The sequence below is a fragment of the Suricata suricatta genome, chromosome 8, assembly GCF_006229205.1.
Source record: "Suricata suricatta isolate VVHF042 chromosome 8, meerkat_22Aug2017_6uvM2_HiC, whole genome shotgun sequence".
NCBI lineage: Eukaryota > Metazoa > Chordata > Mammalia > Carnivora > Herpestidae > Suricata > Suricata suricatta.
The window spans coordinates 121,581,312-121,608,824 of NC_043707.1; the positions used below are offsets into that span (position 1 = coordinate 121,581,312).

At 46.6% G+C, this 27,513-nt stretch overlaps 1 protein-coding gene, 1 long non-coding RNA gene and 1 pseudogene across 2 annotated transcripts; all 3 read left to right on the forward strand.

The window, feature by feature from the left end:
- The first annotated feature begins 146 nt into the window (after positions 1–146).
- LOC115299129 lies at positions 147–14,022 on the forward strand. Its single transcript, XR_003911998.1, has 4 exons — positions 147–234; positions 6,900–6,966; positions 7,445–7,625; positions 13,728–14,022. It is a non-coding gene; the product is annotated as an uncharacterized LOC115299129 (long non-coding RNA).
- A 1,795-nt stretch (positions 14,023–15,817) lies between these two features.
- LOC115297738 lies at positions 15,818–16,318 on the forward strand (annotated as a pseudogene).
- Positions 16,319–21,765: 5,447 nt separating this feature from the next.
- On the forward strand, positions 21,766–25,828 carry IFI6 (interferon alpha inducible protein 6). Its single transcript, XM_029948457.1, has 5 exons — positions 21,766–21,872; positions 22,821–22,922; positions 23,264–23,350; positions 23,433–23,582; positions 25,601–25,828. Exons 2-5 carry the CDS (start codon positions 22,853–22,855, stop codon positions 25,711–25,713), a joined length of 420 nt encoding a protein of 139 aa, XP_029804317.1. The 5' UTR covers positions 21,766–21,872; positions 22,821–22,852; the 3' UTR covers positions 25,714–25,828.
- Positions 25,829–27,513: the final 1,685 nt, after the last annotated feature.

The following is a 27,513-nucleotide window of genomic DNA, read 5'->3' on the forward strand; positions in this document are numbered from 1 at the left end:
CCGCAACGGCGCCTCTCGCGATACCTTCGCGGAGTTGTGATGTTTTGGTTTCCATGGAGCTGCCCTCTGGGAACCGGAGGGTGCGGTTGCGCCAAGAGCTGCGCATTGTTGAACTAGAGCTCGAGCGCAATCCTGAGCCTAAGAAAGATGGGGAGCTTGTAAGAGAAATCTACCATCATCCGGACAGGCGGGGCCCGCACCAGGGAGGGAGAAGAGGAAACGATGAGAAACAACGTAAAAATGGGTTCCCTCTGAGATCCCTAAAAAGGGGGGGGCTGTAGCATCGTTGACTTCCAGAGAGAAAGGGGGAAGCCCCAGAGAGAGGACGCCTGTGTTGAGAAAGAGGGATGCTAGAGTGGAGACACCGGCTCCAGGACGAAGTAGAACACTAAGGCGAGGCTCTCCACCTCTGAGAGTCCGGCTCTGGTGGCCTCCCACAAAGTGGGATGCAATTGGCCTGAGGCCTGCTTCCTACTTTGTGTTCCCAGTTGCACGCCCAGCTTCTCTTACAGTCACCTGGGGTTTCCTGGCTGCCCCTGCCTCCACCCCTACCCCAAGGCAAGCCACACCCTCCTGGCTAGTCTGCCTCTCTTTAGCTCTCAGTTTGGCACACATAAGGGCTGCCCAAGGAATTAACGAACTTCTTGTTCTTGAGACTTTGGCAAAGCTTCCTGCAGTGCTGAGCTGTCCAAGTCCCTGCCCCGTAGATGCTCCTGGGCTTAGATTATTTTTGGTTCCGACAATCACCCATACAATACTAATTGCACTTTTCCTTAAATGAGCATTTTTCTACAATTGAGGACGCACTTATGGTTTCTAAATTCCTGTCCCAACAAAATTTCCTGTCTCTGAAACCCAAATCCAGCCCCTCTCTTAGGGGGTTGCCCAAAGATGTGTGTTAATCAAAGATTTAGGCTCTGGGGTCGGAAAACTAAGGTTCAAAATCACTGTCCCACATTTACTAATTTTATAACCTTGGACTTAACCACTGAACTTCTCAGAGCCTCACTTTCCTCAGTTGTACAACCAGATCATTGTGAGGATCAAAAACAGTACATGGAGGGTAATGGGAAGCTACTTAATAAGTTTGGTGTGTTACTTTGAAGTGATGGGAATGTTTTGGAACTTGATAGAGAACAGTATTGGGGTATGGGAGAAGGTAAGGGGAGTCACCAGGGTAGAGGAGGCCAGGGAATTTTATGAGGAGGTGGCAAGATGTCAAGGTCAAGAAGAACCTAGCCATATGACTTAGCCAAGAATGTTCTGGGCAGAGGGAAAGGTGAACAGCCTGAAGCAGAAGAGAACTTGGCATGTTTAAGAGTGAAGAAGCTACTATAGCCAGAGCTTAGTGAGACAGAGGCAAGTAGAGAGGTCAGCAGGAAGTGGCTGAAGCCAGATGTATTGACCCTGGTACAGACATGGATTTTTCCCCCCGAAGGACAATGTATGTAGTATAATGCGGAAGAGGACGTTGGCTGCTTTAAAGCAGAAAAGTGACAGATTTGCATTTTTTAAATTTGTGTGATGCTATGAGAAAAATAGACTGTAGGGGGCAGCGTAAATGCATAGTGATGGTGAGGAGGCTATTGCAGTCTTCAAGGTGAGAGGTGACCATTAAAATGTTACAGTGAGGGAGGGGTGCCTGGGTGACTCAGTAGGTTAAGCATCCGGTTTCAGCTCAGATCATGGTCTCCCGGTTGTGGGTTGGAGTCCCACATTGGGCTCTACACTGACAGCATGGAGTCTGCATATGATTCTCTCTGCCTCTCCCCTGCCCACACATACTCTCTCTCTCCAAATAATAAACTTTAAAAAATAAAACAAGAAGTTGCAGTGAGAGAGATGGACAGATGCAAGATATACTTTGGAGAGCCAGTCAACAGGATTTAGGGATGGATTAGATTTAGAAGTGGAAAGGGAAAGGAAGAAATACAGCTAGCTATGTGGATAGTGGTATCGTTTCCAGCAAAAGGGAAGATTAGAAAGACAGGTTTCAGAAAACTGAGAGTTTTATTTTTGATATGCAGGCACACATCATTTTACTGAGTTTGGCTTTATTGCACTTTTCAGAGATTACATTTTTACAGATTGAAAATTTGGGGCAGCACTGCATCAGGCAAGTCTGTCTGCACCATTTTTCCAACAACGTTAGTTTACTTCTTGTCTCTGTCACATTTTGGTGATTATTGCAATAGTTCAAATCTTTTCACTATTATATTTGTCATGGTGATCTGTGCTCAGTGATCGTTGATGGTATTATTGTAATTGTTTTGGGGCGCTACGCACCACGCTCATATAAGACAGCAAACTTGATTGAAAGATGTGTGTGTTCTGACCTATGAATAAGCTGTTTCCTCAGACCTCTCTATTTCCGGAGACACAGGAAACAATATTGGAATTAGGCCAATTTATAACCCTACAGTGGCCTCTAAGTGTTTAAGTGAAAGGAAGAGCCAAATGTCTTTCAATTTATTTTTTTTAATGTTTTTTTTAATTTATTTTTGATACAGAGAGAGAGCATGAGAGGGGGAAGGGCAGAGAGAGAAGGAGACATAGGACTGGAAGCAGGCTCCAGGCTCTGAGCTAGCTGTCAGCACAGAGCCTGACGCGCGGCTCAAACCCACGAACGTGAGATCTGACCTGAGCCGAAGTCGGAGGCTTAACCGACTGAGCCACCCAGGCGCCCCGTCTTTCGCTTTAAATCAAAAGCTAGAGGGGCGCCTGGGTGGCTCAGTCGGTTAAACAGTTAAGCATACGACTTCGGCTCAGGTCATGATCTCATGGTTCTTAAGTATAAGCCTCATGTGGAGCTCTGTGCTGAGTGCTCAGAGCCTGGAGCCTGCTTCGGATTCTGTGTGTGTGTGTGTGTGTGTATGCCACTCCCCCAATTGTGCTCTATCTCTCTTTGTCACTAGAAAATAAATAAACGTTAAAAAAAATAAATCAGGGGCGCCTGGGTGGCTCAGTCGGTTGAGCGTCCGGCTTCAGCTCAGGTCATGATCTCACGGTTCGTGGGTTTGAGCCCCGTGTCGGGCTCTGTGCTGACAGCCAGCTCAGAGCCTGGAGCCTGCTTCAGATTCTGTATCTCCCTCTCTCTTTGACCCTCCCCTGCTCGTGCTGTCTCTCTCTGTCTCTCAAAAATAAAAATTAAAAAAAACATTAAAAATTTTTTAAAAATAGGTGAAGGGAATTAAGAGGTACAAACTTCCAGTTATAAATAAGTCAGGGATGAAAGGTACAGCATGGAGAATACAGTCAATAATATTGTAATAACATCATATGGTGATAGATGGTAACTACATTTATCGTAGTGAGCATAGCATAATGTATAGAATTGTCACATCATTATGTTGTACACCTGAAACTAATATAACATTGTATGCCACCTGTACTTCAATTAAAAAAAAAGAAGAAGGGGTAAATAACTATTGACACAGGAGAAATTTAATACATTGTAAGGAGCGAAAAGAAAAATCAAGAACTTCCACCAGCAAAAAGATTACAATTCACTGCAACCTCAGAGTATGGTTAGCATTTTTTATCAATAAAACATTTTTAATGTTTATATATTTTTGAAAGAGAGAGAGAGAGAGAGAGAGAGAGAGAGAGTGCGAGCAGGGCATCAGCAGAGAGAGAGGGAAACACAGAATCTAAAAGCAGGCTCCAGGCTCTAAGCTGTCAGCACAGAGCTCAGCGCGGGGCTCGAACTCACAAACAGCAAGATCATGACCTGAGCCAAAGTTGGCCACTTAACCAACTAAGCCACCCAGGCACCGCTCAATAAAATATTTTTATTAAGATATGTACATTGTATTTTTAGATATAATGCTACTGCACACTTAATAGACTACAGCATATTATACGCCTATAGGCTGCATGTTAACAGTAAATATATATGCTGTGCATATATATTTGCTGTATATAACAGTAAATATAACTTTTGCATGCACTAGGAAACCAAAAAATTTGTTTGACTCACTTTATTGTGATATTCACTTTACTGTGAAGGTCTGGAACCAAACTGGTAATATCTCCAAGGTGTGCCTGTATTAAGTTCTAGATGCTTACAGGACATCCAGGAGGAGACACTGTGCAGGCGGTGGGCTCTAGTCCATATATCTCCTATAGTATATCTAGTCCATATCTCTCTTACAGTCCGTATACCTCTTATAGACAAAAATAGAGTTTGGGCGACATTATCAGTATATATGTAGTATTTAGCACCCTAAGCTAGACGGTATGCCCTTGGAAGTCCATAGAGAGAAGAGAGCAGTGGCCCCCTCCTAAGTCAAGAGGAAGTCCATCCAACAGAGGCCTGGTCAGGAGAGGCCTGCAGAGGAGTCAGGAGCAAGCGAGTGCAGAGAGAGAGAGAGAGTGGTTTCACAGAAGCCAAGAGTAGAGTGAGAGACATTAGTCACTAGTGTCATCAGCTGCTGGGAGACTGAAGTGAGGACAGGGATGGGTGTTTCCTGAGCTGACCTGACACACCTGTGTTTGCTGGATGTCTATCTGCCAGAAGTTGTCCCCCTTCCCTTATCAGGTCTTCCTCCTTGTGTCTTTGGCAGAAGCAGGGTGTGCCCCTGAGGGAGCAACAGGAGAAGAGAACTTTCTGGCAGTATCGTTCAGAGTATCAAAAAGAAAGGGGATGTGGCTCCTGGGTGGCTCGGTTGGTTGAGCATCTGACTCTTCATTTCAGCTCAGGTCATGATCTTAACAGTTCTGTGAGTTCGAGCCCTGCATCCCACTCTGCACTGATAGCATGGAGACTGCCCGGATTCCCTCTCTCCCTCTCTGTCCCTCTCCCACTTGTGTGTGCTCTCTCAAAAATAAACATTTCTTTAAAAGGGGGAGAAAAAGGAAATAACTATTGACAGAATAATGGATGCATAAATTGTGCTGTGTTTAGGGTACCAGGAAGTCCAGAGAGGGGACACTTAGCTTTAGCTGGGCCAACTCTCCCAGAGGGTCACCGCCTACCTCTCATTCACAATCTCCAGAAAATCTTCATGTGAAGGATGATGGTATAGGTCTGGGATAGAGAAGGGGAAATTGACAACAATTAGAACTGGCTTCCGTTGCAGATATGAATTCTTGGTTCACAAATTCAGAAATAAAACTTAAAAATTAACATAATTTATTTTTCTGCCTTAAAACATTATTTTTTTCTGGAGTTTTGAGATATAATTGACATATAACTGGATTTAATTTCTATGCTATTCATTCAGTAGATTACATTGACAATCTAGTAAGTATCAGGCACAATGCTAGGCCTTAAAAGTTCTAGATGCAACAAGGAGCACATGGCTGACTCATTCAATAGAGCATGTGACTCTTAATCTTGGAGTCATGAGTTTGAGTCCCACATTGAGAGTGGGGATTATTTTAAAAACATACAGCAACAAATATGACCAAGTCCTTGTTGTCACGAAGCTTCCATTCTAGGGGTGAGGGAGACAGATGATATACAAGTAAACAAATGGATAATATGTTGCAAGTGATGCTAAAGGCTCAGATTAAAAAAAAATAAAGCAGGGAAAAGGGAGAGAGAATAATGGGGAAAGCTCTATTTTAGATGGAATGATCAGGGACGCCTTCTCTGAGAAGGCACCCACCACATGAGCCAGTACCTAAAGGAAGGAAGGTGTGGAGGAAGGAGGGAGTGGTAATCCAGCAAATGAGACTCAGAAGATACAGTGAGGTTAGAAAGAAAATCAAGAGAGTGTTGAGTCTCAGAAGCCAAGTGAAGAAAGGGCTTCAAGAAAGACATGATCATTGGGGCACCTGGCTGGCTCAGTTGGAAGAGCGAGTGACTCTTCATCTTGGGGTTGTGAGCTTGAGCCCCACGGTGGGTATAGAGATTGCTTGAATAAATAGGTAAATTTTAAGGAAAAAAAAAAAAAAAGAAAGGGGAGCCCAAGTGGCCTCAGTCAGTTAAGCGTCCAACTTTGGCTCAGGTCATGATCTCACAGTTCTTGGGTTCAAGCCCCGCATCGGGCTCTGTGCTGACCGCCAGCTCAGGGCCTGGAGCCCTTCTTCAGATTCTGTGTCTCCCTCTCTCTCTGACCCTCCCCTGCTCTCACTGCCTCTCTCTCTCTCAAAAATAAAGAAAAAAGAAAAAAAAAAGAAGTGATCATTTGTGGTAAAAGCTGCTTAAGCCTAGTCAGGATGGATATTTGGTAACGCAGACAAGAGTGGTTGCACTGGGTTGGCATGAGGAAAAGCCTGACTGACGTAGGTTAAAGACAGAGAGGGCGGGAGAAAAAAGGAGAAAGAGGGGCCCCTGGGTGGCTCAGTCAGTTAAGCGTCCAACTTTTGATTTCAGGTCAGGTTATTATCTCACAGTTTATGGGATCCAACCCTAAGTCGGGCTTTGCACTGACAGCTCAGAGCCTGCTTGGAATTCTCTCTCTCTCACTGCTCCTCCCCCACTTGTGTGTTCTCTCTCTTTCTCTCTCTCCCAAAATAAACAAACTCTCAAAAATAAACACTTTTTAAAAAGGGGGGGGGATGCCTGGGTGGTTCAGTTGGTTAAGCGTCTGACTTTAGCTCAGGTCATGATCTCACAGTTTGTGAGTTCAAGCCCCGAATCAGGCTCTGTGCTGACAGTTCAGAGCCTGGATCCTGCTTTGGATTCTGTGTGTGTGTCTCTCTCTGCCCCTCCCCTGCTTACACTCTGTCTGTCTGTCTCTCTCAAAAATAAACAATAAAAAACCAAAATAAACAAACTTAAAAAACAACACACAAACTACAAAAAAAAGGAGAAAGAGAATGGGAGGTGAGGAAGTGGAGTCAGTGAGTATAGGGAAGCATTTAGATGATTTGGAACACAACAGCAAAAGGATCATTTAAAAAGGTTTTGGGAGTCAAGAGAAGATTTACCTTTCTTTTTTCCTCAATAGGGGCTATTAAAATAAAGGGGAAAATTGGTGATGCAAGAGAAACTTGCAGGAACAAAGCCTTGAGTAGGTGAGTGGGGATGGGACCCAGCAAACAAGGTGAAAGTTGGCCGTGAACAGTAGCAGCAGGAATGACTTAGAGTCTGCCCCACAGATTTCCCAAAGGTTGCCTCTAAGTTCTAGAAGTTTTTTTTTTTAAGTTTATTTATTTTTGAGAGAGACAGTGCAAGTAGGGAAGGGGCAGAGAGAGGAGGAGACAGAGAGAATCCCAAGCAGACTCCGCACTATCAATGCAGAGCCCAACGTGGGGCCTGAACTCATGAAACTTGAGATCATGGCCTGAGCTGGAACCAAGAGTCAGACACTTAACCAACTGAGCCACCCAGGCGACCCCAGGGGGGTTTTAAGCCACAGACACAGGTGCAATGGAACAGAGTAAGGATTATCTAGTTCCTTGTTATCATCCATACTGACATCCTCTTTCCATCTGGTGTCAACTCATTTGTCCATGCTGCTCACTGCCATGTCCTCCTCATCTGGACCACAAGGCTCTTCATGTCTGCCAGCAATATGTACCATACCTGCTCTGCTCAAGGTGACTGGGGAGAATGTTCCACTACCCCCTGCGCCTCCCTCAACCATGAAGAGCCACACCCTTCAACCATTGCTGTCTATGGCTCCTGGACTATGTTGGGTATATGGACCTCCTCCTGAGGTTTGCCACCTAGGGTAAGACTGGGCTTCTGCAACAATGAGAGTGAACAAATTATTCAGTAGCTTGAACAAGGTAGAAGTTTCTTTTTCTCTGATATAATTGCAATAGGCAATGTTTCTGTCCTCCCCAAATACACAAGTTGAAACCTAATCTCCAATGTGATAATATTTGGAAGTGGAGGCTTTGAGACATGATTAGCTCATGAATGGGATTCGAGCCCTTATAAAGGAGGACTTATGAGCTCCCTCCCCCCTCCACCAAGTGAGGACGCAGTGGGAAGCTGCTTCTAACCAGACACCAAATCTGCTGGTACCTGATCTTGGACTTTACAGGTTCCAGAACCGTGAGAAATACATCACTGTGGTTTAAAAGCCAATCAGTCTACGGTATCGTGTTATAGCAGGTGAAACTGACAATAATGGTCTCAGGACTAAGGCCCCAGGTCACCTGCTGGCTGTGCTCCATGTTGTCCTCCAGGTACCCAGATTTCTTCTAGTGAATTCCTATACTGTCTGCATGGTCGAGGCTAGTTCATGTGGGTACAACTGGTGGGGAATGGAAAAAGCTCTTGGACTTCTTTTCCTCGACGTATCCTATGAGCTCTCTCTCATGCAGCTCTTGGCTTTTCTACCACTGATGGCTTTGAGATTTGTCCCTAGTCTGGCCTCTCCCCTGAACTTGCCATCTCTCTTTGGATGTCTCATAAGCATCTCATACTTGGTATCTCCAAAAAATATCCAGATCCTTCTGCAGTACTCTTGCTCTCAGTTAGCGACAGTTTTATTTTTCCAGTTGTTCGGGTCAAAAATCTGGGCGTCTTCCCTGACTCCTCTCTTTCTTATCTCACATCCGGTCTCTCAGTAAATGCTATTGATTGGTTCTATTGTCGAAATACCACGGATCCCTCACTAGTTGAACTCCTGTGATCTAAACTCAGAAACCAAAGAGACACAAATAAAATTTTTGAAATATCCTTCAATCTCTGAGACCTTACTACTACTACTATCCTTTGATCTAAGCCCTGTGTTTTAGAGAATATTGCATATCACAAACACATGTCAGATAAAGAACACGCGAGTGCTTCCGTCGCTCAGATCTGAAGCTCAGTATTGGCAGAGCACAACCCAAATCATAAACATGTAGGATTAGCACCATGCAGGCCCCAGGGAATGCTTCTAAAATCGTGTGTCCCGTGTTTCCAAAACAAAAGTGAATTGTGCTGATTGCGGTAAAGGTTTAGAAGTGCGTCACTGCCAACATCAGACACAACACTGCCTCGGAGTCTGCAGAAGACTGAAAGCTGGAGCTTAGGTAAGAGAGCCGACAAATTAATTGGCATGCCAAAACTTTTCTCTCTGATAGCACGAACGTAATAAATTATGGCACAACAAAATATCATTTTCCAGGAGCGCCTAGTGTCCGTTTTCTTGTTTCTCTTCCAGTTTCAATTCACAACTGGAGACACTCATAAATTACCTTGGCAGTCACAACACTTAGAGCAGCTGAGGGATGTTTTTCAACTAACAAATCTTATTACTCATCTGGGTATGCGTAGATCTCGATGTAACATGTGTGAAGCACAGTATCAATTTTTTCTAGTGGCATTTAGATGGATATTGAAGACTAATTTAAAAAATTAGTAAGATTGAGGAAATTTTCAAAAACAAAATATATCAGCTTTAAATTTTCATTTTAAATATTATATCAATGTGTATAGCTTGCTTTTTAAATTTTATTCTTTTTATTATTGTTTTTATTTTAGATCATAAGTGAGGAGAGGGAGAGGGGCTGAGAGAGAGAGAATCTTAAGCAGGCTCTCGCTTAGCACTGAGCCTGACATGGGGCTCGATCCCACAAGCCTGGGATCATGAACTAATTACTCAACTGACTGTGCCACCCAGGCTCCTGGCTTTTTTTTTTTAATTATTTTTTAAGTGTTTTTTATTTATTTTTGAGAGACAGAGACAGCGTGAGCAAGGGAGGGTCAGAGAGAAAGGGAGACACAGAATCAGAAGCAGGCTCCAGACTCTGAGCTAGCTGTCAGCACAGAGCCCGACACGGGGCTTGAACCTACGAACTGTGAGATCATGACCTGAACCAAAGCCAGACGCTTAACCGACTGAGCAACCCAGGCGCCCCTCCTGGCCTTTTTATTTTTAATGCGTGATTGAAATATTTTGGAGTGGGGCACCTGGGTGGTGCAGTTGATTAGCAATTGACTCTTGATCTCAGCTCAGGTTGTGATCTCATAGCTCATGGGTTCAAGCTCCATACTGGGCTGTGTGCTGATGGCTTGGAGCCTGCTTGGGATTCTGTCTCTCCTCTTCTCTGCCCCTTCCCCGCTTGTGCTTGCTCTATCTCTCTCCCTCTCAAAATAAGTAAACTTTTAAAAATAAATATTTTGAAATAATTTTTTTGAATTTTGAAATATATACAAGACTTAATTTTTAATTTTTGTATTTATTTTTACATAATTTTTTATGAAAATATATTCAAATTTGTGTCTTGAAAATAATTATAGGGCCACCTGGGTGGCCCAGTCGGTTCAGTATCTGACTTCGGCTTAGGTTATAATCTCACAGTTCAAGAGTTTGAGCCCTGCGTTGGGCTCTGAGCTGACAGCTCAGAGCCTAGAGCCTGCTTGGAAATCTGTGTGTCCCTCCCTCTCTCTCTCTCTGCCCCTCCCCTGCTTGCGCTCTGTTTCTTTGTTTCTTAAAAATAAATAAACACTAAAATATTTTTTTAAAGAAAGAAAATATATTTTTAAATTTTATTTATTTGTTTGTTTTAAAGATTTTCTGTTTTTAAATTTTTTTATGTTTTTTATTTCTTTTTTGAGACACAGAGACAGTGTGAGCAGAGTAGGGTCAGAGAGAGAGGGTGATACAAATCTGAAGCAGGTTCCAGGCTCTGAGCGAGCTGTCAGCACAGAGCCTGATGCGAGGCTCAAATCCACGAATCGTGAGATGATGACCTGAGCCAAAGCCGGACGCTTAACTGACTGAGCCTCCCAGGCGCCCCAAAGATTTTCTTTTTAAGTGATCTCTACATCCAACGTGGGGCTCAAACTCACAACCCCAAGATCAAGAGCCCCACGCTCCACTGACTGAGACCACGAGGCGCCCAAGAAGATACATTTTAATTTTGATTTTTTAGAGCAGACGTTGGCAAACTTATCTGTAAAGGAAGAGACTCCAGATATTTTAGATTCTGTGGGCCATTATGGTCTCTGTCTCTGCATGAAAGCAGACAGGAAAGCAGCCATAGACAACACACAAATGAATGAGCATGTCTGTGTTCTCATAAAACTTCACTTACACAAACAAGCAGCGGGGCTGAGGTGGCCTACGGGCTATCATTTGCCAGTGCCGTGAAGGGAGCACAAATCAGGGACGCCTGGGTGGCTCAGTCGGTTAAGCGTCCAACTCGATTTCAGCTCAGGTCGTGATCTCGCAATTCATGAGATCAGGGACAGTGAGAAGCTTGCTTAGGATTCTCTCTCTCCCTCTCTGCCTGCACCCCCCATAAACAAACATTTTTTTTTAAAAGAACACAAATTATGTGATCATGTTGATGATTAAGAACTATTAGAGTGCACTTGTGATGAGCACCAGGAATCGTACGTATGGAAGTGTTGAATCACTATATTGTACCCCTGAAAACTAATAATGTTAGGCAGCCAGTTAGGCATGAGCAAGGAGGGATAGAGCAGATCCCGGCCATCTCCTAAGAGCCAGCCGTGGGGTTAACAGCCACACCTTCAGAGCAACCTCCAAGGGCTAACAGAACAGGAAAGGCCTAGCCACAGAGCTGGCTCAAAAGCCACAGGGTACTTCCAGGAACGAAGCACGAGCACAAAAGGTGCAAGGACACTGTATGTTAACTAACATAACATAAAAACTTAAAAAAAGAGAGTTCGGTAATTTTGGTGAAAAAAAATCAAGAAGAATGTATTCTAAGTACGTTAATGCTCTTCAGCCAAAGACCACCGGAGACACACCTATCAATTAACAAATTGGATTTATTACCACTGGGAATCATGGGATGTCTCATGGGGTGTTGTGGGGGAGGGGCAGAGAGAGAGGAAGAGAATCCCAAGCAGCCTCCACACTCAGTGTAAAGTCCGATGTGGGGCTTCATCTCACAAACTGGGAGACGCTTAACCAACTGAGCCACCCAGGCACTCCTACAAATAACCTTTCGTAGGATCTGGCATGGTGGTGAATGACTTGGGGGAAAGTCTAACAACATGAGGAATTCCACTCACGTTCTGGATGTTAGAAAGCAAAGGCAATTCTATGATTGGGAATCTCAATATGTAAATCTTATCCATAGGGACAGGAGACCAGCACAAGGGTAAAACCACCTGGTAAGAAGTAGCAACAGTCACTCGGGGCCCCTGGGTGGCTCAGTTGGTTAAGCATCCCGACTCTTGATTTCGCCTCAGGTTATGGTCTCATGGTTTGTCATGAGTTGGAGCCCTGTATCAGGTTCTGTGCTGACAGCGTGGAAACTGCTTAGGATTCTCTCTCCTCCTCTCTCTCTCTCTCTGCCCTCCCCTTGCTCATGTTCCTTCTCTCTAAATAAATAAATAAATAAATAAGCATTAAAAAGACTTAAAAAAATTTTTTATTAATGTTTTTATTTATTTTTGAGAGAGAAACACACAGCGTGAGCAGGGGAGGGTCAGAGAGAGAGGGAGACACAGAATCGGAAGCAGGCTCCAGGCTGTGAGCTGTAAGCACAGAGCCCGATGCAGGACTTGAACCCGTGAACCGTGAGATCATGACCTGAGCTGAAGTCGGACGCTCAACAGACTGAGCCACCCAGGCGTCCCCAAAAAACTTTTTAGAAGGACGTAGCAGTTACTCATTTTAGCAAAGGGGGTTTAGGAAAGGGTAGTTTGATATTTGTGGGAGGTACAGTGATTTTGTGGTCGTCTGTGCTAAGATAAACTATAAAGTAGCCTGTTTTGTCTCATTTTATCACGGTCTCAGAGTAACATCTGAGAACAGTGTTCTGTGAGATCATTTATGTTCCATTACACGGTCTAGCTATAAGCTATAGGCCAGCCCTTCCTCTCTCTCTTTTATATGGAATAAATACAAAATAATTTATTAGTTATGTATATATTTTCTTTATTCCTTGCCCAAATCTTTCCAGTCCATCACTAGAACACCCAGATATGTAGTATGATTGAAAGGCGTTCATTTTGATAGGCTTTCGGTCATATAAAAATTATAGGTCCACACATATTTTTGATTTTGTCGTAATGAATGCACATTTGTTAAGATATAATTTAGACTTTAAATATTTAAACATGTAATAGGTGCATTTACACCTTTGTCCCAGGCTCTATTGATGTGAATGGTGGACATTTGCTTTTCATTCAACACATGCTGTGTTTGCCTCAGAACTCACCACCTGAGCTCAGAAAGCAAACAAATTCAGAATAGTGAGGGGTTTTCAAGATGCCTCCAAAATTCAAGTACTTCTCACACTCCTGTTCCCAATATTCTGGTTCAAGCCATCCTTATTTCTTTTTTTTTTTTTAATTTCTTCAATGTTTATTTATTTTTGAGAGAGAGAGAGAGAAAAAGATGGACTGACAGACTGTGAAGGGGCAGAGAGAGAGAGAGAGAGAGAGAGAGAGAGAGAGAGAGACATAGAATCTGAGGCAGGCTCCAGGCTCTGAGCTGTCAACCCAGAGCCCAAAGCAGGGCTGGAATCCACGAACTGTTAGACCATGACCTGAGCCAAAGTCAGCCGCTTTAATCAACTGACCACCCAGGGGCCCTTAATCCATCCTAATTTCTTACCTGGTGTGGTGGAATTTGTTTCTGTCAGCTTAGCTAAGCTGGAACTGTGTTTCCCAGAATTCCCTTTCTTGCATAGTTTTGGGTGAGAATTTGCCACTGAGGGAGATTTAGGCAGGATCTGGAGGCAGAAGTGAGGCTGCGGCCATGCTCACTCTGGGCAGGCTGGTACTGCGTCAGATGCTGCTACAGCTCGTGGACATTCTCACTGATCTGCTGGCCCTCTTGCCAGTGTAAGGCAGCGACTGGGCCCACATCTCCTCCAGCAACTCCCTGGTTTTCTACCTTCCGCTTCTCCAGCTCCAGGGGGACGTGTGTGCATCTATGAAGAGCATCGGCTTCTACGGCTGGCCATCAAAACTGGAGGCTTGCAGGTGGGGAGAGGCCAACAGGAGTCCTTGTGGGTTCCAGTTCATCTTCAGGGGTCCAGTTTGACCTTGACATCTACGATGGCATGTCCATCTTTCAGAACTGCCTTACTAATTTCTAGCCCAACACCAGATACACAGGCAACAACTGTGTGGAAACCCCTCAACCAGCCCTCATAATTGTGTAAAGTTAAATACCTATAATAAATCCCTGATTTTATATCACTCCTAATGATTCTGCTTCTCTGATACAACCCGGATCAATAGACTTGGACTTTTGCAATTGACTCTGTCCCTGCCCTCCTGGGCAGAGTCATCCTGTTAAAATTTGTCAGACAAGTGACTCTGCTCAAATCCTTCCAGTAGCTTCCCATCTCATTCTAAGTAAATACTAGTCTTTGTTCTAACTGTCCCAGACTCAGTTTAGATGTCTCCCAGCATCTAAAGGATATGATCCTTGCCTCATCTCCAGGCGTTGCCGGATGCCTCAGCGTTGTCAGGAGGCAAATGCTGGTCTTCGGCATGAACTCAATTAAGCCTGCTATAGTGGAATCAGAGAAGCTTTGGCATTCACGTCTGACCCAACTGGACCCATAAAGGCTCTGGCTTGCCCAGAAACAACCCAGTGAAATGAATTCACACAATTCCAAAGCGCAGACTATTAAGACCCTGTTGGTGACCATGAGACTAGACAATGAAAAATGAAAAATTGCTGAGAGATAAATTCCTCACGATCCTTCCTTCTTACGGACTATTCTAAGACATGGTGGCTCTGTGTGACCTCTTTGAAGAGATCCCACGTGACTGAGCAACTGGCTTTGATTTTTGTGGGACTCTGGCCAGCTAAGTAATGCCCTAGCTTGTATTTCTTTCCTTCCTTCTCCATTCCACTTCTCTTTTCCCCTGGCTTTGGGGATTGCAACTCCCAAGAAAACATTAGCATACAACCTTCAATTCAGGCTTCCATTCATTTGTCTAGGGAACACAGGCTGACATTTAGTACCAGAAGACGTTCTAGAAAAAGGATCTTCGGAGTATGAGTCTCTGGTTGTTCTCTCACTTATGTGAAGGCAGTAGGGATCTCATTGCTGGTAGCAAGTGGAGTGGTAACAGTCTTGGCCTTCAGTAGGCATCACAATGATGAAAGCTTTCTCTTGTGGTGAAGGAAAGGGGAGATGAAAAACCACATCCAGGATCAGGCAGGTGATAAGTGGCACAGTTGCCAAGAAGTCTGAGTGTGCAACTTTAACCGATCTCCTATGTCAGAGTCAAGGAAAGAGTAGGACCCTGAGACCTGAGATAGGATTAGGGTAGACAAATCTGAGAATCTTTATCTCATAAATTCTCCTGAGTTTTCCTGGGTGGGAGAGCCATCCCCGCCCTCTTGCCAAGGAAGAACAATTGTCCTTTGCCTTGAGACTATGCAGTAATTTCACATGAAGCAGGTGCCTCATAAGATGACATTTATTCTCCTCAAAACCTGCTCCCACTACGTCCTCAAATAACTAGGGCCAGTTCCTGGTAAATCCTGAGTGGGAAAACTTAAGTCCTGACCTGGGGGAAATAAGCTACACGTCAAAGGAATCAAAAGAGCTAGCTAATATAGGTGGGAGGGATCTTGGGGGTTTTAGACATGCCAGTGAGGGACAGTATGGCAGAAGAGGAGACTGGCTAATAAGGAAAACATCCTCATGGACCACCATCCCATAACTCAGACTTCAATATTTTTTTAAAGATTTTGTTTTGAAGTAATCTCTTCACCCAGTGTGGCGCTTACACCCACAAGGCTGAGATCAAGAGTGACATGTTGCACCAACTGAGCCAGACCGGTGCCCCTCAGGCTTCAGTAATCTTGCAGGGATAGCTAGAGCTGGTCTCTGGTAGATAGTTTCCAAAGACAGTCACCATCAGTTCCTCCCCTTCCTCTATATTCATGCCTCTCCTCACGTCAAGAGACGGAGTCTGTTTTCCTCTTCTCCTTGAACTTGGATAGGCCTTGTAACTTGCCTTAACTGACAGAATATGGCAGCTCTTTCATCTGGGCTGCCATCCAGACTGAAGAAGACCCAGAGACTTCAGGACCACATGAGCCATGGTCATGGCCACATCGGCAAGAACCAGAAGCACCCAGAGGGCCAGGGTAACGCTGGTGGCATGCATCACAACAGGATCAACATTGACAAATATCATCCAGGCTACTTTGGAAAAGTTGGTAGGAGGCATCGTCACTTAGAGAGGAACCAGAGCTTCTGCCCAGCTGTCAACCTTGATAAACTGTGGATCTTGGTCCGTGAGCAGACACGAGTACCTGCTGCCAAAACCAACATGGGAGCTGCTCCTCTCATCGAGGTGGTGAGAACGGGCTACTACCAAGTTTTGGGGAAGGGAAGGCTCCCCAAACAGCCTGTTGCCGTAAAGGCCAGACCCGTCAGTAGAGGAGCTGAGGAGAAGATTAAGGGTGTGGAGGGGAGCCTGTGTCCTGGGAACTTGAAGCCACATGGAGAGAGGTTCATTAAATACTAACAAGTCCTTTTCAGAGAGAGAGAGAGAGAGAGAGAGAGAATGTGGTAGAAGTGACACTGTTCTAGCTCCAGACCTAAGCTTTAAGAAGATCGGCAGCAGAGCAGCTGGGTGGCTCAGTTGGTTAAGCATCTGACTTCGGCTCAGGTCATGATCTCACGGTTCACGTCAGGCTCTGTGCTGACAGTTACCTCAGAGCCTGGAGCCTGTCTTTCGATTCTGTGTGTGTGTCTCTTTCTGATCCTCCCCTGCTCACGCTGTCTCTCTCTCTCTCTCAAAAATAATAAAAAGCATTAAAAAAAAAAAGATCAGCAGCCTCCCTCTTAGAAGCCAGCCACCATGTAAGAAATCCAACCATACAGAGATCCTCAGACTGTGGGGATCCACAATCATGTGGAAACACCATATTAAGAGAGATTACTGGGGTTCCTTGGTGGCTCAGTCTGTTAAGCGCTGAATTTCGACTCAGGCCATATTTCATGGTTTGTGAGTTCAAACCCCACGGCTGGCTCTGTGCTGACAGCTCAGAGCCTGGAGCCTGCTTCGGATTCTGTGTCTCCTCTCTCTGTCCCTCCCTGGATTACACGGTGTCTCTCTCTCTCTTTCAAAAATAAATAAACATTTAAGAAAAGAGAGAGAAATGACTGGCCAGTCCCCATGTGTTCCATCCATCCCAGTTAAAGTGTCATTTATGTAAGTGAAAAGGACACCTTTGACATTTCTTCTCCTACAAACACCTGTAAACACCACACGAAGCATACAGACACCCAGCTGAGCCTAACCAGGATTGCAGAATTGTGAGAAATAATATAATTGTTGTTTTACGCCTTTAAGTTGAAGGGTAGTTGTTATTCAGCAATAAATAATTGAAATATGGTCTTAATACTTTGCAAAGATTGTTCCTTAAAGCAGGATGAAGCCTTACAACAAATGAGGTCAAGATGCTAGAACTTCCACGGTAGAGTGTTTAAGAAGAGGTCAGAAAGTTTGGGGAGAGGGGTGCCTGGCTGACTAAGTCAGAAGAGCTTGTGACTCTTGATCATGAGTTCAAGCCCCACGTTGGATATAGAGATTGCTTAAATAAAAGTTAAAAAAAGTTCAAGGAGGGAATTGAAGATCCAAGAGCTCAGCACCTGCTATGTTCTCCATAGGGCCCAGAGGACACTCTTTACTAAGGCAATGAGGGGGTTCACCAAGAAAGGGGACCTCAGCATCTCTGAGTAGCTCGGTAGTGTCTTTAGTAGGCTGAGATGAAGAGTGAGAGATGCTGCCATTGGAACTGGGGTCCTTAATATCAATGGTCATGATGGGATTCCAGGATGCAGATGTGGTGTCCAAGGCCAGGTCAATATGATTTCTGTCATGGGCAGCAAGGTCACAGCGGCAATGCGGGTGCCTTGATCTGCAGGGATCTACGGCAAATTGACTATGGGGTTGGGATGGATGGATGAACAGCTGACTGGGGAATCCTCTTTCTCTCCCTCCCTCTCTCCCTCCCTCTCTCTCTCTCTCTCTCTCTCTCTCTCTATTTATGTACATATATATATATATATATACATATACATAATTTAATTTTACTTTTTGAGAGAGAAAGAGAGAGAGATCAGGGGAGGGGCAGAGAAGAAAGAGAATCTCAAGCAGGCTCCATGGAGCTGGACACAGGGCTCGATCCCACAACCCTGGGATCACGACCTGAGCTGACATCAAGAGTCAGACACTCAACTGACTGACACCCAGGCACCCTTTGGTTTTATTTTATTTCTTTATTTGTTTTGCTTAAAGGTTTATTTTTGAGAGAGGAAAAGTGGGCAAGGAGCAAAGAGGGAGTGACAGAGGATCCAAAGTGGGCTCTGCACTGACAGCAGCAAGCCCGATGTGGGGCTTGAACTCATTAGCCATGAGATCGTGACCTGAGCTGAAATCAAGAGTCAGAAACTCAACCGAGCCAGCCAGGTGCCTCCTTTCGATTTTTTTCATGTTTATTTACTTATTAATTAGAGAGAGAGAGAGAGAGAGAGAGAGAGCAAGGGAGGAGCAGAGAGAGAGAGAAAGAGACAAATCCCAAGCAGGCTCTGCAATATCAGAGCAGAGCCTGATATGGGGCTTGAACTTACAAACTATGAGGTCACAACCTGAGATAAAGTCAGACGCTTTAACTGACTGAGCCACCCAGGCGCCCCTCCTTTGGTTTTATTATTTTTTTAATTTTTTTATTTAAAATTTTTTTTTATGTTTTTAAATTTCATTTTGAGAGACATAGAGAGACAGCACAAGCAGGGGAGGGTCAGAGAGAGAGGGAGATACAAAATCCGAAGCAGACTCCAGGCTCTGAGCTAGCTGTCAGCACAGAGCCCGATACGGGGCTTGAACCCACGAACTGTGAGGTCATGACCTGAGCCAAAGCCGGACGCTTAACCGACTGAGCCACCCAGGTGCCCCCCCTGATTTTATTATTAAGTAATCTCTATAGACTGGGTAATTCTCCATATCTATGTATCATCTATCTATCTATATCTATATTTTTAAGTGGTCTCTACACCCAACATGAGGCTTGAACTTACAACCCCAAGATCAAGAGTCACATGCTCTACTGACTGAGCCAGCCAGATGCCACTTGCTTGCTTGTTTTCTTTCTTTCTTTTAATGTTTATTCATTTTGGGGGGAGAGAGAGACATAACGTGAAGCGGGGAGGAGACGAGAGAGAGGGAGAGACAGAATTCAAAGCAGTCTCCATGCTCTGAGCTGTCAGCACAGAGCCCATGCGGGGCTCGAACTAACAAGTTGTTAGATCATGACCTGAGCTGAAGCCAGGCGCTTAACCGACTGAGCCACCCAGGCGCCCCTGCCAGATGCCCCTTTCAATTTTTCATTTAAAAAAATCAAGAGCTGGGGAGCCTAGGTGGCTCAGCTGTTTAAGTGTCCAGCTCTTGATTTCAGCTTAGGTCATGATCTCGTGGTTCATGGGATCAAGTCCCACAGTGGGCTCTGTGCTGACAGCGCTGAGCTTGCTTGGGATTCTCTCTCTCCCTCTCTCTGCCTCTCCCCTATTTGTGCACTCTCTCTCTCAAAATAAATAAATAAAAATTTAAAAAAAACATCAAGAGCTGGGGTACGTGGGTGGCTCATTCAGGTTGAGCACGTGACTCTTAACCAGTTCAGGTCATGGTCCCAGGGTCATGGGATTGAGCCCTGCATCTGGCTCCCCACTAAGCATGAAACTTCTTAAGATTTTCTCTCTCTCTCTCTCTCTCTCTCTCTCTCTCTCTCTCTCTTTCTCTCCCACTCCCTCCTTCCCTACTTGTGCTCTCTCTCCTAAAAATAAAGGAATATTTTAAAAAATCAAGAGCTGATAAGCAGAAGACTGATATTAGTTGCCACAATGGAAAATCACAGTCCCTCATCCAGATCCTAGATCTAAGTTCACAGAACCAGCATCCCTTGACTATGGAGAGGCCCTGCCCCATTAAGGAACAGCTCTGCAGTGAGAGATACCATAGTGACATACAGTAAATGTTCCTCCAACCCTTCGCCAAAGGGGTCTGCTTCCACTTGTGGGGGTAATTGTTAGGAAAAGAATATTCAGAATTGTCGAAGATTGTTAAAGACACGGAGTCTGAGCTGACACAGAAACTAGGAGACAAAGAACACCAACATAGCGTTCTGGCTACAGCAGGAACTCAGAGAGGCCAGGTGACAGATGGAGTCTAGCCTCACTCCCGTGGATTACATGACTCTGCAGCTACAATGTGGCTGGAGGCACCTGTGCTGGATAACGTTCTGCAGGGAGTTTACGAAGCTCAAAAAGGAGAGTTGCAGTGAGGATCCCTAAGATTCTGGGGTAAGGACATACTCACCGTGGGCCATTTGAACAAAAAGGTCCTCCTCCCCCCTTTTTTTTCATGTTTGTTTTTGAGAAAGAGAGACAGACAGCGAGACAAAGCACAAGTGGCTGAGGAAGAGAGAAAGGGAGACACAGAATCCGAAGCAGGCTCCAGGCTCTGAGCTGTCAGCACAGAGCCTGGCGTGGGGCTCGAACTCACAAACTGAACTGTGAGATCATGACCTGAGCCGAAGTTGGATGCTTAAACGACTGAGCCACCCAGGTGCCTCTCCCTCACCTTTTTCTATTATTTAGTATTATTTTTTAATTTACATCCAAGTTAGTAAACTTGGTCCTGATGTGTCACTGGGCCCCCCTGTGACCTCTGGATGCCGGGTGGCTATATATCTTCAGCTAGGTGGTATCAGACAGGCAGGGCAGCAATCCAATATGATGGAAGTGGTAAATTCAGGGCTGGGCTCATAGGGTTCAGAAGGCAGAAGTAAATTAAATGAATAGGCAGCTCAGACTCCAAAGGCATCTAACTGTTGATCTGACACTACTCCTTTAATCCACACCTAAGGTCTCATGAAGAGTTCTCTGCAACCAATTTATAAAAGAGGAAAAAAGTCAAACCCATTTCACAGATAGGTCAGTACAATATTTTGGCACCAGCTGGAAATGGACTACTCTATTATAGCCCCCATTGAGGCTGAACTATGAGCAGCATACTCCGTAGTCCCCTTTTGTATGGAGGAAGAGATGGACTGAGGTGCAGACAGACACTAATTTTTAACAAGTGGGAAATGGCTTGGCTGGTTGGTCAAGGGCGTGGAAAGAGCAAGACTGGAATTTCAAAGAAAGCAGGTCTGGGTAGGGGCCATATGCATGGACTAATAGGAGCAGGCACAAGACATGCAGAGCTTCGTGTCTCATATTAATGCTCACCAGAGACCAGAGGAGACTGTCCAGCCAGATGGTCATATGTCCCCCATTATGCATGTCAACCAGGCTCTAAATTTAGCAACTCTGTTGCTTTGCAAAAGACTCATCAAAGAATGGCCATGGTGGCCAAGATAGAGGTTACTGTTGGGCCCCACAACTTGGGCTCCCTTTCCCCGAAGTTAACCTACCGACTACCAACAAATAACCAATAGTAGGGAGCAGTATAGCCACATAGGTCAGGGAGAAAGTGGGCCATCTGGTGGTGGATCAGGAGTACAAACAATAGATACTTCCCAGGACTGCTGTGGGATAGGAAAAAGACCGCATTATCTACAGCATTTTACACAGGCATGCAGAAAGTTCCCAATAAATGGTAGGCATAATTTTGAATTGAATTGAATTGAATTGTGAAAAGCCTCTGTGCCCCAAGAGGACCTGGTGTTCCGGCTTCACTAAGCCCAGCAGGACCATGGATCTCACTGTAGCGGGATCTGCTTTGAATACTCTTAGCTATTCAGAAAATCCTTGGCTTGAATTACAAATTTCTCTTAATGGATACAGTAGAGATTCCGTCACTGAGCAGAGCTGGAGGAAAGGAGAACAGAAACTACAGAATGAGTGCAGGAAATGGAAAGTCTGACCAGGATTGGTTGGTTGCCTGGGGAGGAGAGGAATCAATCCAAATGTGATTATAAAAAGCCAGCCTTCAGCCCCAGAGCCATAACCTCACTGCTGTCCCCATCTACCATCAGGCTCCAGGAAGGAAGATTCCTCCTCTCTCCTCCTCCAAGGTAAACCCAGAAGCCAGGAAGCATGGATGTAGAGCTGCCAAACCTTTGCCAGGCTGCCTGCCTGTGAGCCTTATGCCCCGAGAGCAGGACACCCATTCTGCAGGGAGGCTATACCCATGGGTCCCTTGTAGTGTCCTGGGCTAAGACCAGTCTGAGGAGATGGGTTGGGGCTTTTAGGGGGTTGGGGTGCCAAACCCCAGACTTAGGTTATAGGTACCAAGGCAGCAATCTATGGCCTTAACCCTGGCATTTCACTTCTTTGGGCTTTACCTTGTTCATGAAAAAGGGAGATCAAGCTACCTTACCTGCCCAAACGACTGGACCATGTCTAGGACCCCTTTAACTCAGGGTCTCATGTGACAGTGAGTTCATCTTTGAGGATAGATGAAATTATCTGGAGTGGTTGCTAAAAGCACGGATTTGCAGGGGGTGGGGGGGTGGTGGGGGGAATGTGCCTGGGGGAGCTCAGTCAGTGAAGCTCAGACTTCAGCTCGGATTCGTGAATTCGAGCCCTGCATCAGACTCTCTGCTGTCAGCGCAGAACCTTTTTGGCATCCTGTCTCCCTCTCTCTGCCCTTTCCCTCCCCTTTTCCTCAAAAATAATTTTTTTTTAAAGTGTGGGTTTGGTCATGGGTCTAGGCTGCAACAATCTGCTGTGTGACTGTTGTTGCCACGAGAAACCTGAAAGCCCACGGTTCCTTAGAGGGGTCCTGGGCTCAGTCCAGAGCACCTCGCTGCTTTTTATGGACTCCTCCTCGAATAGGAAGGGAAAACAACCACGCAGGTCCAAAGGGACTCTGGAGATTCATCGCCCCACCCTCTACCCTCTCAACTCCCGCCCCCACCCTTTCCACCGCCCCCCTTTCCACTGCCCCCCTTCCACCGCCCCCCTTCCACCGCCCCCGCCCCGCCCCTTCCACCGCCTCACTCCCCCCACCCTCTTCTCAGGGCCAGTGACGAGGCCTGCGCGCGGCGCCACCATGCGGCAGAAGGCGGTATCGCTCTTCTTGTGCTATCTGCTGCTCTTCGCCTGCGGCGGGGTGGAAGCCGGTGAGCGTCCTGGCACAAGGGAGGGCTGTGGGATAAAGAAACCGAGAGTTTCAGGATCCCGGCGTAGAGTTTCAGGAAACCTGGTCCCGAGCCGGAAAGGGCTATTACAATGAACAGCTCCAGGTCACTGTAGCCAGAGTCCCCAATTCGAATCCTTGCCCATCAATTCGTCCATTCCACCGAAATGTACTCAGTGCCAGTGATGTGCCAGGCACCGCGCCTTGGATGAAGTGTCTTCCCTTCAGCGAGGTTCCCCGAAATGGAAGGATGGGGGTGGTCCTGAGCATCGGGCGCAGTATAGGGAACTCTGCTCCGCATTCCACTTTGTCCCCTCCCGATAGGCAAAAGAAGACAGGCAAAAGAAGAGCGCTCAAAGGACAGCGGCTCCGGGTTCTGGGGCGCCCTGACCTACATGGCTGTCGGAGGAGGTGGGTACAGAGGGCGGAAAGCTCGGGAAGGTGGGGCGCGCCGCTGCTGCGGGCGCTCGCTCACCGCCTCCCCTTCCTCCAGGGCTCCTGGCCGCGGGGCTGCCCGCTCTGGGCTTCACGAGCGGCGGCATCGCCGCCAACTCCGTGGCCTCCTGGCTGATGAGCTGCTCCGCCGTGGCGAACGGGGGCGGAGTGCCCGCCGGGGGACTGGTGGCCGGGCTGCAGAGCCTCGGTGAGTGGGCGACCGGCCCTCGGGCAGGGATGCCAGGGCCAGGTGGCTCTAGGAGTCGGCTGTTCTTATAGTCTCCATCATGCAGTGGGGAAACTGAGGCAACGAGGGATTAAGTAATTTACTCAAATTCTCTCATTTAGGACCAAAACCAGGTTTAGAACCTAGTCTGATTCCTCACTTTCAGCCACTAAAGCCAGGCGCCTCACTGATGCTTTGGCCAGATCGGAACAAGCCTCAGTTTCCTCATCTGTTAACAGGGATGACCGTCCTCAAAGTAACATTTTATGAATCTGCTCAAACTCAGACAACCAGAGCGGCAAAGAGAGGTGGTGGAGAGGGACGCCTGGTTGGCTCAGTTGGTGGACCATGCTTCCCTTGTGCCGGGGTTGTGAGTGCCAGCCCCACATTGGGTGTACACACTACCTAAAAATAAAATCTTAGGGGCGCCTGGGTGGTTCAGTGATCAAGCGTGGGACCTTGGCTCAGGTCACCATCTCACCATTAGTTGCTTCCAGCTGCCCCTGTTGGACTTTGTGCTGACAGCCTGGAGCCTGCTTTGGATTCTGTGTCTCCCTCTCTCCCTGCCCCTCCCCCTCTCTCTGCCCCTCCTCCACTGACGCTTTCTGTCTCTCTCTCAAAACTGAATATAAACATTTAAAAAATTAAAAATAAATAAATAAAATCTTAAAAAAAAAAAAGGTGAGGTGCCTGGGTGGCTCAGTCAGTTAAGTGTCCAACTTCAGCTCAGGTCATGATCTCACAGTTCATGAGTTTGAGGCCCGCATCTGGCTCTGTGCTGACAGTTGAGAGTCTGGATCCTGCTTCAGATTCTGTGTCTCCCTCTCTCTCTGCCCCTCCCATGCTCATGCTCCCTCTCTCTCTCAAAAATAAAGACATTAAAAAATATTTTTTAATTTTTTTTAATTAAAAAATGTGCATTTACTTATCTTTCCTCTACCCTTTTTCTTTTTTTTTAAGGCTTATTTGTTTTTGAGAGAGAGATAGAGATGGAGTATGAGCAGGGGAGGGGCAGAGAGAGAGGAAGACACAGAATGCAAAGTAGGCTCCAGGTTCGGAGCTTTCAGCACAGAGCCAAACTCGAACTCATAAACCACAAGATCATGACCTGAGCCAAAGTCAGATGCTTAAGAGCCACTCAGGTGCCCCTACCCTTTTCTTTTTCATTCCTTTCTTCTCTCTGAGGCCTTCAAAATCCTAGAGAAATTTGCCCCTGACAGACTCCCCTCTGCCTTCCTGAACCTTCCATCTGCTCTCAATTCTAGATGATGAAAGCTCAGAGAACCAGCTCAAAAGAATAGAGCCCTTCTCAGAGCGGGCAGAAGGGAAGACACAGACCAAGCCACACCCCAGCAGGGGGAGGGAAAGGGTGTGGGCAAAGCTAGGAACAGTCCTGTGCTGTAAGACTCTTGTGCTCCTGCATCTCACAGGGTTGTGACAAGGATGAAATCTCTTACTTGTGAGCCCCAGCCCCCACAGGGAGGTCTCCGCAAAGGTGGCTGTTATTAGCATTATTAATAACATGGCCTGTTCATTACAGATGTGAAAAAGATGAGCTGTTATTTGTATATTTTTCTTTTTTATAATTATTACGCTTTAAATGTTTTTATTTATTTTTGAGAGAGAGCATGAGCAGGGGAGGGGCAGAGAGAGAGGGAGTCAGAGGATCCAAAGCAGGCTCTGCACTGATAGCCGCCATCCACATGCAGGGCTTGAACTCACGAACCGTGAGATCATGACCTGAGCCAAAACTGGATGCTTAACCGATGGAGCCACACAAGCGCCCCTGTGTATTTTTCTTCTATGAAATACATCTCTGATTTGAGATGCAAGTCAAGGGGAAAATAGGATTCACTTTGTAGAACGCCCGTTCCCCTCTCAGGGCCTCTGTTTCTCTACCTGGAAATAAAGAGGTTGGATTTAACTAATGGTTTCCAGACATTTGGATTCCCAGGCCTGGTGCCTGGGACCCAAGTGACCTGACTGTATTTGCTTTACAGGGGCCACTGGTGGCAGTACCCTCTTGGGCAAGATTGGTGCCTTACTGGGCTACACTGTCCACAAAAGCCTTGGAAACAGCAGGGAGCAGGAGGAGGAAGAGGGGGAGGAGTAGCCAAGGCTCCCGGGAAGCCCTTCCTTCCAGTTGTAGTGGAGAGTTTTCTCTGTCACACTCATCAATGACCTAAGTGGGAAAAAAAACCCAACCAGAATAAAATTGTCAGGAAACACTTTGTCTTTCTGTGAATCTCCCTTACTATGAGAAGCCCAACAAAATCTGGCTCCCAGTTGCCTTATCCACACACCTCCAACCCCTTTCTCCCCTAAAGCCAACCACAGCTTCTGGAACATGCTGGAAGCACATCTCTCTGCCTAGAATGTCCTCCTGAAGCTCCTAACCCAGCGCCGACATGCCCTCCTCTGGGATTCCTTCCCAGCAGAGCCTCCTGCCACAGCGTGAATGCTCAGGCTCAATTTCACAGGGTGCCTGGGGAGGCAGAGCTCAGTCTGTTCTCAGTGGGAGAAGCTTCCAGCTACTTTTCTGATGAGGCAGAGATGGAGAAGCCAGATCTCCATTTGCTGGAGAAGCACTCGAGTGGTCTCCCTTATTTAAAAAAAATTTTTTTTATGTCTTTATTATTTTATTTTGAGAGAGATAGTGAGCATGGGGGGTGGGGCGCAGAGAGAGAGGGAGACACAGAATCGGAAGCAGGCTCCAGGCTGAGTTGTCAGCTCAGATGCGGGGCTCGAACCCACGGACTGTGAGATCATGACCTGATCCCAAGTCAGACGCCTAACCGACTGAGCCCCCCAGGCGCCCTAGAGTGGTCTCCCTTCAGTGGAGAACATAGACCAGACCTTGCCTTGGGGAGAGTGTGTGACAGCAGCTTCTTGAGGGACCTCAGCAAGGTCTCCTTCCCTCTGAGAACTCTGGGGATAAAGTGGGCGGTGGGCATATGCAGGCTTTACACCTTCCGAGTGGGAAAGGAAGCCCAGACCAAACCTTTGGGGGAGATCTGAAGTTAGCGGCGCCTGTCCAGATGAACCTGGGTGTCTGGACCCAGGTCAGCAGAGGGCAAAGAGGCCCTCAAAAGCAAATGGCAGTCAAGACAGGGCTGGTGCCAGCACTGGGGTTCTGGTCTGTGAGTGGGCACACCAGCTTCCATGCCAGCCCAGCCTTCCTGGGAGGTCTGCATCCCTGGGAAGGGGTCACGTGCGAACCACAACATCCCGTCACCAAAGGGCCACGTAGGCTGACCTCGGGCCTTCCCCGCCTCACTCCACTTACAATCCAGAAATTCTTCTTCAGTTAGCAACGTGTGGGGGTGGGGGGTGGGGAATAGGTCCCATGCTGCCTGCTCCTGCCCCCAGATCTAATGCCATCTCTGCAGGTGGCAGCGGCCTGCCCCAGGCCCCGGAGAAGCACTGTTCGTGGAGGAGGTGCACAGGTCATAGAGCCGCCACCTGCTCCACACATGCTCTTCGTGGCTTGTGTCCAAGAGCAAAAGCTGGGCTGCGTCCCCTGGTACTACCATGGAGCCTCTGCAGAGTCCTGTCGCGGCTGGGGCTGTCCAGAGACGGGCAGACAGCGGACTTCTGCCTACAGAGGAAGGCGGGGTCTCCAGCACCCCCCTCTACTGAAGCCCACACCTCAGTTTGTCTCTAAGGTTGGCATCCCAGAGACATGAGTGCGTGTCCCTAAACACTTTCAGGGAGAGCGCTATCTCTAATTTATCTCTTTTCCTCAATGCTTGGAACAGGCCTGGTATTGGTGCTAATATACGTGGGTAGACTTGACCCTGAGGTCCATCCTCTGTCCCTTCACCTTCCCCAGTATTCATGAGAAGGATGACTGGATCTCTTGTCCTTTCCCTGGCAGACCCTTGATAATAGCTGCCGGCACTACCTTGTGGGC

Coding starts and splice junctions, on each gene's coding strand:
- IFI6 (XM_029948457.1), top strand. CDS start 22,853: ATGCGGCAGAAGGCGGTATCGCTCTTCTTGTGCTATCTGCTGCTCTTC. Junction 22,923..23,263: donor CTGCGGCGGGGTGGAAGCCG/GTGAGCGTCCTG, acceptor CCCTCCCGATAG/GCAAAAGAAGACAGGCAAAA. Junction 23,583..25,600: donor GGCCGGGCTGCAGAGCCTCG/GTGAGTGGGCGA, acceptor TTTGCTTTACAG/GGGCCACTGGTGGCAGTACC.